This window comes from Erithacus rubecula (assembly GCF_903797595.1).
Source record: "Erithacus rubecula genome assembly, chromosome: 5".
NCBI classification, from domain to species: domain Eukaryota; kingdom Metazoa; phylum Chordata; class Aves; order Passeriformes; family Muscicapidae; genus Erithacus; species Erithacus rubecula.
The window spans coordinates 36384128-36398299 of record NC_136687.1 but is presented as its reverse complement, the minus strand read 5'-3'; the positions used below and the strand labels follow the sequence as shown (position 1 = coordinate 36398299).

General features: G+C 33.8%; 1 protein-coding gene across 2 annotated transcripts in view; it reads right to left on the bottom strand.

Annotated features, from left to right (window-relative positions):
* Positions 1 to 311: 311 nt before the first annotated feature.
* Positions 312 to 14172, bottom strand: part of SPOCK3 (SPARC (osteonectin), cwcv and kazal like domains proteoglycan 3) — a 162184-nt gene continuing 148323 nt past the window's right edge. For both annotated transcript variants that reach the window (XM_079306264.1, XM_079306265.1), the window contains exons 8-11: positions 10864 to 11085; positions 4316 to 4378; positions 3046 to 3183; positions 312 to 2034 (exon numbers count right to left, since the gene is read on the bottom strand). In XM_079306264.1, the coding sequence (XP_079162390.1) occupies positions 1865 to 2034; positions 3046 to 3183; positions 4316 to 4378; positions 10864 to 11085 (593 nt within the window). In that variant the 3' untranslated portion in view covers positions 312 to 1864. The remainder of the gene's footprint in view (positions 2035 to 3045; positions 3184 to 4315; positions 4379 to 10863; positions 11086 to 14172) is intronic.

The following is a 14172-nucleotide window of genomic DNA, read 5'->3' as shown; positions in this document are numbered from 1 at the left end:
GAAAATAACACAACTATGCCCCACAAATTATGGCAGAGCTTGAAGTCTCTCTTTCTTTACCATGTAATGAAGACAATGTCATAAAAGTACATAACAAAGCTATAGAAAAATCAGGGAAATTACAGAAAAACAGAAGTTCTGTATGTGTCTTGCCCTATTCAAATATTTTTAAATGGAAATAAAACATTAATGACTTTATTCAAATAAATACATATTTTAGTAGGTAAAATGCATCTGAAACATTAATTCTTCCTGATTCTAAATCTCAGACTATGTAAAAAGTCAAAATGATGGGCTATACTGGCCAAAGGTTGGTTACAAGAATTTTTATTTTGCAAACTATACAGAAACAGTAAAAAAGAAAATGCATTATACTTTTAAATATTACATAAGATAAACATTAGATTTAGTATTTACTGTGTAGAAATTAATTAAAAATAAGAATCTGATTTTCCTTTTATTAATGATGGGAAATCAGTGATTCATTTTTAAATTATACAACCTGTAGCAATACATTATACAGGTTATGTCAATTTTATTGTGGGCAGAAAGAAACAGATAGGATATGAATGAAGATGGTGGAGTCCCAAAATGCCTACACAATTAATTAACATGCTAACATAAATACAGTGATTAAAGCAATTTTCTCTACAGTCAAATCTTAAGTGCTACTCTACACAACAAGTATAATCTGGACCAAATGGTAATTCCATAATAATAAGAAAAAAAATTCAAATAATCCATTTTCTTCATTCCAGCAGCAGAACCTATACTGGTATTGATTTGGTAACTGGGTGTGCTTAGCTATTGCCTAACATCCTACACTGGTATGCATGCTAAAACCTCTCTAGTTCTATTTTGCAAGGCACCTTTACGATACGTTCTATAAGTTTCTGCACTAGTAACAGAAAACAACATGAATTAAGAAAAAGAGCAAAACTATTTCCTGAAATAAGAAAATAAAAAGCATCATTATACATTTATTAAAAACTATCTTGGGGCAAGTGACAATACTCTGAAATACAGTCATGTATAAAGGTAATACAATTTTAAGCAAACATTTTTCCCAATGTAAATATTTTACACTAGTCTGATGAGACAGAAATACAGAAAAACCACAAAGGGTGAAGCAATGTTTAAGTAAATAATGATAAAGCTTAAATGACCTTGACATGAAACAAAAAAAAAGAAGGGACAAGAACATTTTAGAATTACAGAACTGGTGCTTGTCCATGCTACTGCTTTTGAAAAATTCTTTAAATAATCTAGCCATTTCCTAATAAAAACATAACTACAAATGCAAACTCAAAGGAGGACTTTGCTACAGTTTTTCCTCCTGATTTTTCTCCATACCTTTGGTTAATTAAAGGTTGGTTGAGATGCTACTTGTGCACCAACGTTTTTCTACTGCAATACATTTCTGATTCAGTAAATGGGCAATTGCAGGGCCTAAAACACTGACAGAACTGAAGTTAAGTCACAGTATGCATTCTGAAGAGGACATGCACAGTTCCAAGTAAGGGCAAATATCTTTTCAGATGAATTTTGAAGAGAGTGGTTGGCTTTCTAGTGTGTTTTGCACATATATATATTTTCAGTAGCACATAACATTTTTTTCTTCAGGCTAAAATTCCAATGTATTTTCTTCAGCACAATGGCATTTAAAAACTCAAAAGCACATGATATAATTATTCTTGTTTAAACAAAAAAAGTCTATGACTCCAGCTGCAATGTCTGAAATAATCATACAAAATATACATATTTGTTAGAACCCTTTTGATCTTGGAGAGTAAAGGGATTTTATGAAATATCATCTTGTGAAATTTAGAAAGGTACAACATATGGACCTCTATATATAATATTATCAAATATATCCATCATGATCATCGTCATCATCATCATCATCCCCTTCATCTTCATCGTCATCTTCAATTTCATCTTCATCATTCATTATTTCATCTTCATCATCTTCATCATCTGTCCATTCATGGAAATCGCCAGAGGCAAAATCACCTGAAGTCTCTAAATCGATAGCTAAAAAGGTATGACAGTTATAGAAAAGACTCACAAGACACAACATATTTATAGCATATTCTACATAGTCATACAAAAGGCACACCAGAATATTTACTTTCAGGACAACTGCATAGTTTTACATAAAAATAAAATATAAATCATATGAAGATTTTTTTGTCATAAAAAATCCACCTCAATATTGAATTAATTTCTCAATGTTAACAAAAAGAGACAAATGTTATGGATTTGTAGAACTATAATGAGTGCTAGGAACAATTGAAAAAATTTAAGTACAACTTATAGATTACAGTAAGGACTACTGATAATATACCCTGACTATTGTTCACTTCTTACATACTGTCTTGAACTGTATCAAACTATTCATTTATCTAGAAATGATCCTAGATCAAATGGACAATAGGCCTGAGCTTCAAATACTGTGTACAATTTACTCTCTGCTTCAGGCTATGTTCTTTTGTTGGAGGAGGAGTGAAAAGGAGTCATAAATGACTTTTTTTTTAAGAAGAAGAAAAATACTTTTGTTTCATCTTTTATATCTGGGACATCAAATAAAGGTGACATGGGAATTCTTGGAAGAAGCTGCACAGTGCTGTAGGGAAGGGAAAAATAAGGGAAGATTTAGTGTGCTAAAAACTTTTGGCAATTTCCTCAAATATAAACTGGAAAAAATGTCAAATTGAATTCACTTGCATGCTGATGACCCAAAGGAATTTCATGAAACATTCTGGGACTTATCTAATGCTGCTCTAGAAAATTAATTTTTCCTGGGTTTATAACACACTATATCGAGCACATGTAAGGAATCTATTTATAGTGGACACAGTGACAGAAGTTTCCAAAAATAATGAAGTAATAACAATAATAAATTATCATATGTTGGGTTTTGTATCAAAATCCATGTAGTTTAGTCCCACACTTCTTACTGAAGAAATTTAACCTGGCTGGCAATGAAAGGGAATAACCTTAAATAATCTCTAAACCAAAGATCACAGAAGGGTCTTAACTTACCACATTCTGCTGCGCCGTTTGTTCTGGATCCTGACACCTCATTGCCATATCTGTCCACACACCAGCACTGCCCTAGGCTTCCATGGCACTGGCTTGGTTTGTAATACCCATCCTCATCACAGAAGGGGATGTACTGCCCTGCAACACAGACAGATGTAGATATACATGTTGAATAAGTATATTGCAGTCCAATGTCACAGTTAGAGAAGAAAGCAACTACCTTTTCCTGTTTCTTCATTTCAGACTCTGCACTGGCTGCTTTAATAGTAGTAAATTTAGTTGACTCAAAGTGACTGAATGTATCAAATGTGGGAGGGAAAATAACACATACCAGTCTTCGACTGATTTCAAGAAATAAAGCAAGTGGTCTTCCTTTAAATTTTTTGTTGATGTAATATATATTTCTTACTCCCTGAATATCTCAGTCCAGATTTTCACTGTATTCTGGTGAAAAAGGCTCAAATGTGGGACCCATTCCTGAATGGGAAGTTCTATAATCTGTAGAGCACAAACAAGTCTGAAGAGTAAGAGCCACACTTCCTGACTAGCAAACTATCTGCTACAAGAAATTGGCTTTGATATGTATTGTACAAACCAGCTATTTACATACTAACATTTAATTACTCCACCACAGAAGAGAAATGCAGTAGAACACACCCCAAAAAAACTGTAAAAAATTAAGACTAAATTTGCATTTATATGTATAAGAGGGGCTTATTTTGTAAGGCAGTGATTTGCTTACAGCTCAATAATCCACTGAATCTCCAACTAGAGACCACAAGGAACAAAATATTCCTATGAAAGCATTTGAAGTGTATAGCTCTTGTTAGAAACCATTCTTATGAGAAATACAGTATTGACTGCTTCAGGCCAAGCCTTTTATTGCAGCTTTTACACAGTGGCTAGTGGTAAATGAAGACATTGCACTTCAGAAATAGTGATGCAGTATAAACTGATTCACAACAAAGTTTCAATTACTTACAGAATATTACAATTAAAGGATCAGCAGAAATACTACTTTAGGAGTACCTTAGACTGTCCCTTCCGTAACTTTAAAAACATACCTTCTATCAAAGTAAAACAGATGTAAGAGCTTTTGGTAGGTAACATAATAAAACCAAGTTTAATAGCTTTCAAAAATTTCATAAATTTTGTTGCTGAAATTTACTGTGGTCCATCTTCATTGGATTAATATTGATTTTGTGTTGCTGTTTAACTAGGGTTATTTATGTAAGTAATAAAACCTTCAAAAGAATGATCTATGGCTCACCTAGGAGCTTCTTTCCTCCTTGCTGCTTCTGAATGTTGCTGAGTTCTGTCTGGCAAGGTGGGTCTAAAATGACACAAAAAATGTTAACCAGGTTACACAGTATCTTTGACAAAAAGCACATGACTATGTTTTCAGTTTGCTGTGTTGTAAGGTCACTCTAACTACTGATCTTATGAAACGCACACATCTGAAATAAAAGAATTACCACACCTTGCTACAGGTTCAGAATTATGAATCTGCACACCATCATGAATTTGTGCAGAACACTACTCCCAGTTAACTCATCTCCAAGTGAGCATTTAGTCACTAGTCTGGAGGATGGAGGAACGCTAGACCAAAATAGTAACTCTATCATGCCCTACTTTACTGGTCTACAAAAACCAGTGAAACTGTGAAGCTTGTCTCATGTATTAGCTAAAAAAAGGATGGCTGTCTTGATTTCCTTCCTTTTGTCCTTTTTAGAAGTCATGTTCCAATTTTGTATTTCACATACTACAGTAAGAAAATAAAACCTTTTTCTTCACTGAAGTCTGCAAGATTCTGATTCTCTGGCAACGATTTAAAACTGGATCCCATGGGTATGAAGCCACATGTGCAACAAACTAACTTAAAAAATGGAGGCCAAACTCTAGATGGCTATAAGAAGCAGAAAAATGTATTAAAAGTCAGTGTTCTGTTCTTCAGCTACAGCTTATTCTAGTTCTGAATAATTTATTTTTTTACTGTCCATAAAAGAAAGTAGCAGCATGCTATTTACCATGAATGGGAAGAAAATAAGATGTAGATGTGTTTACATCACTGTTCAATAAGTGAAAGAATCAAAGACAGCAAAGCACTAATTAATCTCTGAACACTGTCTCTGCATACCACATTAGACCATTATTAGCACCAGGATATTTCTCATGCTGAACCAGTAATAGAATTATCGAGTTTACTCACAGGTGTCTTTAGCTTGCACCATTCCCAGACAAAATCTTACATTCCATGAATATTAAGTGCATGTTTCATTTTAGAAGACTCTGATCATTTATAATACATCTTTGTCACGTACTTAACTCAAGGATATCTTTTTCTCCATGCAAATAGGAAAAGGTATTCTGAGCAGGTTTGAAGATGAGTAAAACTTTGATGCAGAACACACATAAGACCAGCACCCAGTCAGTATGGAGAACACTGTGGTGACAAATGCCTAGGTGAAGTGGGGATCACAAATATACTTCTGGTGAACACAAAGCCTCTTGGCTGGCATAGCCTAGTTATTCCAAGAGGCCTTTGGTATTATCTAAGAGACCTAAATAAAAACTAGTAGACAATAATAACCTCCTACTGGCAGCAGGCTGTTCATTTCTCTCGGTTTTACATTTTAAATAACATTTACATATGCAATACATATAAAGCAGCTTATAAATGTTTTCAGTGGCCCCAACTCTGGTGAGCCTGGCTTTTTACACTAAATCTATAATGATTCTTTCTAGAGTGAAGGCCCTAACAGTAGGCGTCACCTTGAAAACACTGTCAACGGGAGTCCTAATGCCAGAATAAATTTCCAGTTGTCTTTCCAGACAACCAACCAATTTCTCTTTGTGGTCTTGAAAAATCACTGAGATTTGACATCACTGGGTGGGCATTGGATTTTAATAATTCAGCTTTTGAGTATTTGTTAAGGGTACACGAAGTTTCACTTTTTTCATTGTAAGAAGTACTTCGAGGATTATCATGCTCACTATTTCATTACCTTTCAAAACTAAAATTTCTGTCTTTCCCAAAATTTGATTATTTAATCTCTTAATGCCACAACATTGTGAGGATCAATTATTTCTTAAACTAAAGGTATTTTCTACTAGTATTAATCTAATAAATGACAGTCATTTATCATACAAATATCAGAGGTTGTAAGGGTCTAGGAATGGGGTGGATTTGGCTGGGTTAGGTTAATGGTTGGGTTATGTCATAGAATGTTTCTATTCTATTCTATTCTATTCTATTCTATTCTATTCTATTCTATTCTATTCTATTCTATTCTATTCTATTCTATTCTATTCTATTCTATTCTATTCTATTCTCCCTTCTCCTCTCTTCTCCTCCAATAGAGATGGGAAATATGCCGATGAAGAAGAACTAGTCAAATAAGAATATGAGATTTTTTTCCTATGAAAAATATCCCAAAATTAGAAACAGAGATATGTTCACATGACCACTAATGTGGAAATGCAAAAATTGTGGATGATGCCTGAAGAAAAAAAGTCTTCTTTTATAGCTATAAATCTTTGGTGGCATAATTACAAAAAGGAATACCACTAACCAAGAGGTAACAAGGCAAGATGAGGTAGTTACTTACCTAAAACACTCTTCTCAGAAGTTAGATCTTCAAGATTCACACTTAAGCTTTGCTTCTCAGGATAAAAGCAGCAAAAACTCTTAACAATACTTAATCACTCTGGTGCTTAAAACTGTCAAAGAGAATGGCAGGCTAGAAGTTCAACCAATTCCTTTTGGCTCACAGCACATTCTTTTTCCTCTCTTCCCAAATCATAATACTGCCTTCTTTATTTCCAGGTAAGTTCCTAAGTTTGAAAAGCTTTTTTTTTTTTTTAGATTTCTGAAACTGTTTTAATTAAAAAAGCAGTCACTGGACAACTTAAGACAGTCTTGAGCCAAGGAGAAAAAACAATCCTTTATGAAAATCAGGGTAGTAGCTTTTCTTGAAATAGTAATTAATCTGACATCAGTCAGTCTGAAAATCTGAATACAAATGCAAGGTACAAGACAGATTAATTAGATGCAAGGTATCTAATACTCCCCATCTTTATCTACTTTCACAGATGTGGCAGGAATTGTCCTTCTGATAATATCAGTGCATGGCTAGGAGTGAATCCTGAACCACACAAGACCAGCCATTCACAATTCATCAGTGCTCAAAGTACTGGTACACACCAGAGTATCCAACACAGGCCCCTGAGGCATCAATATCCAGTCATGTCAAGAAGTGCTTCAAGGCTAGAATAATTAAGCTTTGATTTACTAAAATAGCACATTAACAGATTAACTGGAGGCAAACTGGTAGGTTTGACACAGAATGTCTATGATTTTTAACAGACAGGTCTCAAGGAGCTGTTACCCACACAGTGAGCCTCCAACTTTCAGAGATTCTCCTTCTTATTCAAGAACAAAACAGTGATTTTTCACCTATCAAGTAGATAATATTTGACAGAGCCCCTAAGTTCTAGAATATGGTCCACTGCAGATAAGGCTGCAGTGATGTCTTTCCTGTACTTGGGGTCAAGCATTGTAATTGTTGGATATCCAAGGTTTGTACTTCAGGGATCTGAAGCATCAATACTACACTTCAAGAAGTCTGATGGGGATCTCATTTATGATCATCATTTATCTTTATAAAAGCATGTTACATCTTTCTTTGTAACTATCTCTAAATATATTTGAAGTCCCTGCAATCTTGAGACTGATGAATACAAATCATGATAACTATCATTCTTCTGTAAGAGAGACTGTTTTTAAAGTCATGAAGATGTCTTCCACATGTGACAGACAGAAGACCCTCTAAGAAAATGCATCTAGAGAAGTTCTAGACTAATGGATCCATGCAGAGGCCTGTAGTAAATAAATACTTTTCTGCTAAGCATCAATACTCCCAGCAAAATTGGCTATTCTCCTACTCTGAATCAGTGATGAAACAAAAAAAGGCTTCAGTAATCAATTACTGGCAAAAAAAAAATTCAGCCTATAAATAGGCCAACATTTCAACGGCCTCAGCATTTTGGTAAGGACTAGAGTGTCACATCAGCATTGAAACTAAGAAACTACAAAAGTAAATTCTGAAAATAGGTGTTGAAACATTTGCATGGATTTTTGAAACTAGAAGGCCATAGTGGCCAAAGTGTACAGAAGGACTTGCATAGAGCACTATCACAGTGCAGATTTTGATGTATTGCAGAAATGCATTTGAATACCTTTGATATACCCCAGAAATATTAAACTACATTTAAAACAGAGAAAGAGCAAAAAACATGCAATAAGCATCACTGGACTGTACCTAAGTGTTTAGCCATTAGTCAAGGTGGAACAACTACTACAGAAGGATCTTCTCCACAAGAAAGATCTGACTTCAGGATTCATAAAAAATTGCCTATATTGACTAGAAGTCGTTAGCAATGTGCAATAAGTCCAGTGTAGTATAATCAAGCAGAAAGAATGAAGAAGAGTTTCAAGTACTTGTCTAATCCTGACAGTCTTGCACAGTAAAACTAAGATCAAAGAGCATGAGGGCTTCTCAGATAATGACAAACAAATACTGTGTACTTTTAAAAAGCACAATGAAATTGCTATCCTAATATGGTTGACTAAATTTTGTATTCCCTTTAGAACAACATTAATCAACAACACTACTATAAAACCACTGGTCTGCCCAGAAAGCACTACTAAGCTCAATGAACAGAGAGAACTGCTCTACATGGCTTGAAGCATTCTGTTAATACCAACTTGTTTTAATAAGCATCAGAAAGAAGCAGCGGAATTTCTCAGCTTTTCCATCTCTTTGCTATTAATAGTAAGGGCATCGTTAAAGGCCTTATTTAGATCATTCCATCAAGCAAAACATAACCAGACATGAACATATTCCATGGTTCAGCATAACAATGCAAATTACAAATAGATAATTCAATGAGTCACTAACACACTAGGGAAATAGGGCCCAGACAGTTGTGCAACAGCTACTAATAAGACATGGCAAAAGAAGACTGTAAGATTTTTTTCTCCTTACACCAGAAAATGGAGAATATAGATTTTAATGACATTGTTAATTTTGAAAAATGAAGTGCATGTTAAATCTGCAAGGGTTGCTGAATCTGAGATTTCACTTCATACACAATGTTGAGGAGACATCTTTTTTACTATATATTCAAATACACTGTGCTATCGAAGAATATCTAATTTGTTTGAAGTCTGCACCTTATCTCAACACCATTACCAAGACAGTGAAGAAATTGGTAAAAAGGGGAAGAAAAGCTTGATAATGTTGGGTTCTGCAATGTGAAGAATCAGTGTCACTGAAAGATGGATCTGTTGGGGCACCATTAGTAAAATTCTGTAGTGTTTAGATCAGTCTTTACAATAACATCCTGATATTCTAAGAGTACACTGAGCAAATATTATGCACAAAATGTGTTTATAGGTAAGAAAAAGCAAAAACTACTTGAAACTGATCTGTGGAAGAGTTTTCTTAATGCCCTGGTTATGCCATGCATATATTATAAGAAATTGGTGGAATAACCTTGGACCGTAGTAGGCCATATGTACTTTGCTGTATTTCCTCTGGCAATAGAAAAGAATTATACTGCCCTCCAAAGACTAAGGGTATTTATATACTAAGTTGAAATTAAAAAAAAAAATCATGCAAAAGTTATTGTTCTACTACAAAACAAACAAGGCATTTTGAAATTTTAAATGCTAACTTTTTAACAAGAAAGTTACCAAAGAAAAAATATCTGCTATTTAGTATTTCTCTACAGAAGTTTAGCTTTATTTTTACTTAGATTTACAACTGGCAGATGTGGCATGATAAAAGACTGTATTTTCACAGAAATCAGAATGAAACCATAAATGATGAATGCTAATGGGAATTTATCATGAGAGTTTTAAGAGTACAAGTGAGATTTAAACACTAGTAATAAAACTTTCAAAAAGGCTGAATTAGTTTAGCAAACTTTCCACCAAATCAGTTTTAGCTCTTCTATTGGCAGTAGAAGTTTGAACCCTAATTGCTGTTTATCCTTTAGAAAAACTCCCTCATATTAGTAGGAAAAATGAAGGGGTTATTCTGACCAATTTCAGACAATAATCAATGAGTTAATTACTTGACACATTACAAGTAGCTTGATTATATAATTTACGTGATGTCTCAACTATGCCTAAAATTGTTATATATTACTCAGGAAAACAACCCTATAGGTTGTGTTTATTTGTCTAAGCAAAATCACATCAGAACATTAACAAGAGATTCAACTAGTTTCAAGAGATACAATAAAAACCAACTGGTTTTAGGTCTAAATGACTGGAAATAACTTTATCCATAATGTTCATTCAGCTATTTTATTAGGCTTACTGAACATTTAAATACCCTAAATTAGCAATAAAAAAGTTTATTTTATAATGTAGGCAAAGTAGACTGGGAAATAAATAATTTAAAAAAATTTAGTTTTTTACTTTCATCTCTTTTCCTCTACATACATACTAAATTTTGGCATGAGGAACAATACAGCTATAAAAGCAATAGTGGCAGTGTTGCATTTTATTTAGAATCCTTGAATTTCTAGCAAGCCTTTCCAATTAGCTTGAGTAGTTTGGCTTTTTTTTCTGTTTGTTTGTTTGGCCTTTTTTTAGTTCATTTTAGGTATTCACCATCTCAACACAAAATAATAGCACAGCATTTAAGAGCTTGTAGTTCACTGCTATCTTCTTAATATGTTACAAAAAAGATAAAGCACAACAAAAAGGTCAGTCATATACATATGCAGGTTGATCTCATCCTTTACCTTGCTGTCTCTGGAAGCAGTAGCACCACTCATTGTTAGATATCAAACTGTCTTTGTATGTGTCACAAGAATTGAAGAATGCCCTGGTGCACGGCTCGTTCTTGTCAAGGTAAATGCTTCCAAGTTCTGACTGGTCCAACAACAGGTCATAGTTCGTATCCAGCCTATTAAACATCCAGCCAAGGGAGTCTTTGCAAATTGGCAAAATGCTGGTATCAAATCCTAAGAGCAAAAGAAAAATAATAACAATTATATAGAAGGAAAGCTGGAGCAGCTGCTGATCCCAGCCACCACAAAAGAATCCTGCATCACTGAAATAGCTCTGGTGGTACATAGATACCATAAATAAACAGTGTATGCAATTGAAATCACATGGAAATTGTATGCCAGATTCACTTTAAAAGTCACTAAATTAACCTGCTAGAAATCAATTCTACAGTCAGCCTCAAAACATTTAGAAGTAAGAGTTTTCATGTCAAATGTTATAAATATACCACATACATTATGTACAGTAATAAATTATATTTAATGATTTCATGGAAAAAAATACTGATGAGGAATTTAAGTGATACTATAAATCAGGAGAATGAAACTTAAGGATTTTGTAAAGTTTACAGAACTAAGAAGAGAATAAATTCCAGGGAACTTGTAGGAATCCGTGCTTGGGTTTTTTTGTTCTGATAACATACATTTAAATCTATAAAAAAGGAACATGATAATCTCAGCAATGGTTTGAAAATTGTATTTTATCTTTACTGGTGTACTTTCTATCTTGGAGGAGGCCATGTGGAAGTTGATTGTACTTACCTATATGGCTTGCATCTTCCTAAATCAGCACTTGAAAAAATTAACAAATGCAACAGATTGAGTTAATTATTCCTGTAGCCAGACCTCACACCTCCTATTTCTGTTTCCTGCCTGAACTTTAAAGTACATGCAGGCTTGCCTATGGACATGAAAGGGAAATGCAGAAACCAGCAGGTCTCTTGTCTCTGTTGAAGCTGCAGATGATACTAACACTCTTTTTCTGGTTCATGTGCTGTGGGTCATGCCACAGGCTCTTGTGGCCAGACAGGTGAGTACACACTCTAATACAGAACAAGATTTAGTGCTACTAAACATCATTCTTCTCAAAAATTTTAAGTTATAACTGAGCATTGAACAAATGAGATTGCTAGATATGGCTACAGAAAAGCTGATATGAGAGCACACAGGAATTCCCAATTTCTATTGCTGTTGAAAATCAGGTCTGACAACAGCAAAGAAATCTGAAAAGTGCTTCTATACTGCTAAACAGGATTAATCCAGCAATTGTATTTAGAAGTCATTAGATGTCCTTTTAGATATATTTCCATATATATATATATGTATATGTATTGAAATGCCTACTCTGTGGTAGAATGACTATTTCAGAAAGGACAAGAAAGCTGATAGCATCAAAACTCCCTGTGCAAGTCAGACTAACACATAAAATCCCTTTTCCCAGAAATTCTAAATTAACTGTGACTTTTCACCAGGGTCATAGTTAATGATCTCACTTTTTCTAGTTCCCTGATGATCTGTTGCAGTAATTATTATTTTTGTTTGATAGAAAGAAGACTTAAAGAAAAAAAAAATTAAGCCAACTGTTTCATATTTATGAAGTTTTCAGTGTTTATTACATTTTAAAGACATACCCAAGCACTGAGCCAAAGATCTCTTTCCTCTTCAGCCCCTGATAAAACATCAGGACAAAATTTATTTTCTGTGGATTATGAAGAACAGTGAGATACAAGACCCAACTGAATGAATAAGGATATAAAATAAATGTCTTATGCATAAATGTCAGATGCAACTTTATCTGTAAAAGGTATCAGAATTATTCAACAGATGTTTCTGATTAGAAAACATCTGGGAAGTTCCTCCATCTGAAAACATTTTTTTCTAAGGACTAATGTTTAGCACAACATTATTTACCTATAAGGTTCTGTTCCTGAAGGCCTCTTAACACTTTCTCTCTTAATTCTGTCTTTAGCTAGAGATCTCCCCATGACCTTGGATACCAAAAGAGGTCGACATGAAAAATACTGCTACCTATCCTGCCTTTTGTGTACCTGCATGACAGGAGAAAATATTCTTGTACTCACAATTTTTTTCTGAATTAAGCACTGTGGCCAGCTCCAAACTCTAAGAGAAAGGGCAGAAATAGAGCAATCATGATTTTAATTAATAAGATGTTAACTAGAAGGGAATTTAAGATAAAAACCACTTAAAAGGTGGATTTAAGGATTGACCGTGTGGGCCAAAGTAATTGAGGACGATATCTCTGCATGCAGAAATTACAGCTTAAGTTTATTGAAAGAGGCATCACTTTCAAATCTGGGACAAAATATTTTTAAATTACCATTTGTGGTTTTTGCTGGCAAAGGTCACATCATAAAGTATTTGTATTTTAGGATACTGTAAGACAGTTTTATGTTTCTAATAAACTATACGAAGGAAAAGCAGAACCCCCCCCCAAACATCTGCCTGTTTTACAGAATCAGCTGAGTTGGAAGGGACCCATAAGGATCATCAAGTCCAACTCCTCAGTTGCAAATTATGCTCTAAAAAATAAATTTATCTGAAGAATAGTGGAAGAAAACTGAACATTTCAAAGGTGCACACACCACTAAATTAAGGTTGGAATAATATTATACAACTGTTAAAGATTTTATCTGTACTTTTTTCTTGATTTCCTTAACTAGCATTACCCTGTGACTGGAGTTCATTATCTATTCCTGTTCCTCTAATTTTTTTTCACACTTCTTTCTATATATCTTTCAGATTTTTTAAAAGTGATGTCTCACCATTATCTTCTCTACTAAATTTTTCATAATTAAGGACAATGCTTGAAATGTAAAAAAATTGCACTGGAGTCAGCAATATAACTGAAAGGCAGATCATTTTATTACAGATCACTGATACCAACAGGATAGCATCAGAAAAATGTTATTATTTTCTAATATTTTCAATAAATCATGTCAAAGTTCAACATGACCATAGCTGAATATTTAACTATAGAGTATGAAGTCTGATATTCATGACATACTCTTCCTAGAAGATAGGAATATATTATTCTGGTACATCAGAACTAATAAACCTACTTCAAAAAATAACATTTCATATAAGAAAAGCTTAAATTTATTAAAACTGTCATATCCTATCTGTTAAATAGCATCAGATACTGGAGGAAAAAAGTACATGGATCATGGGATCTAACTTTCTACTAAATAACTGTTTGATATAATAATTTCTAAAACTGATCATGCTTTACCTTGAAAGTAATTT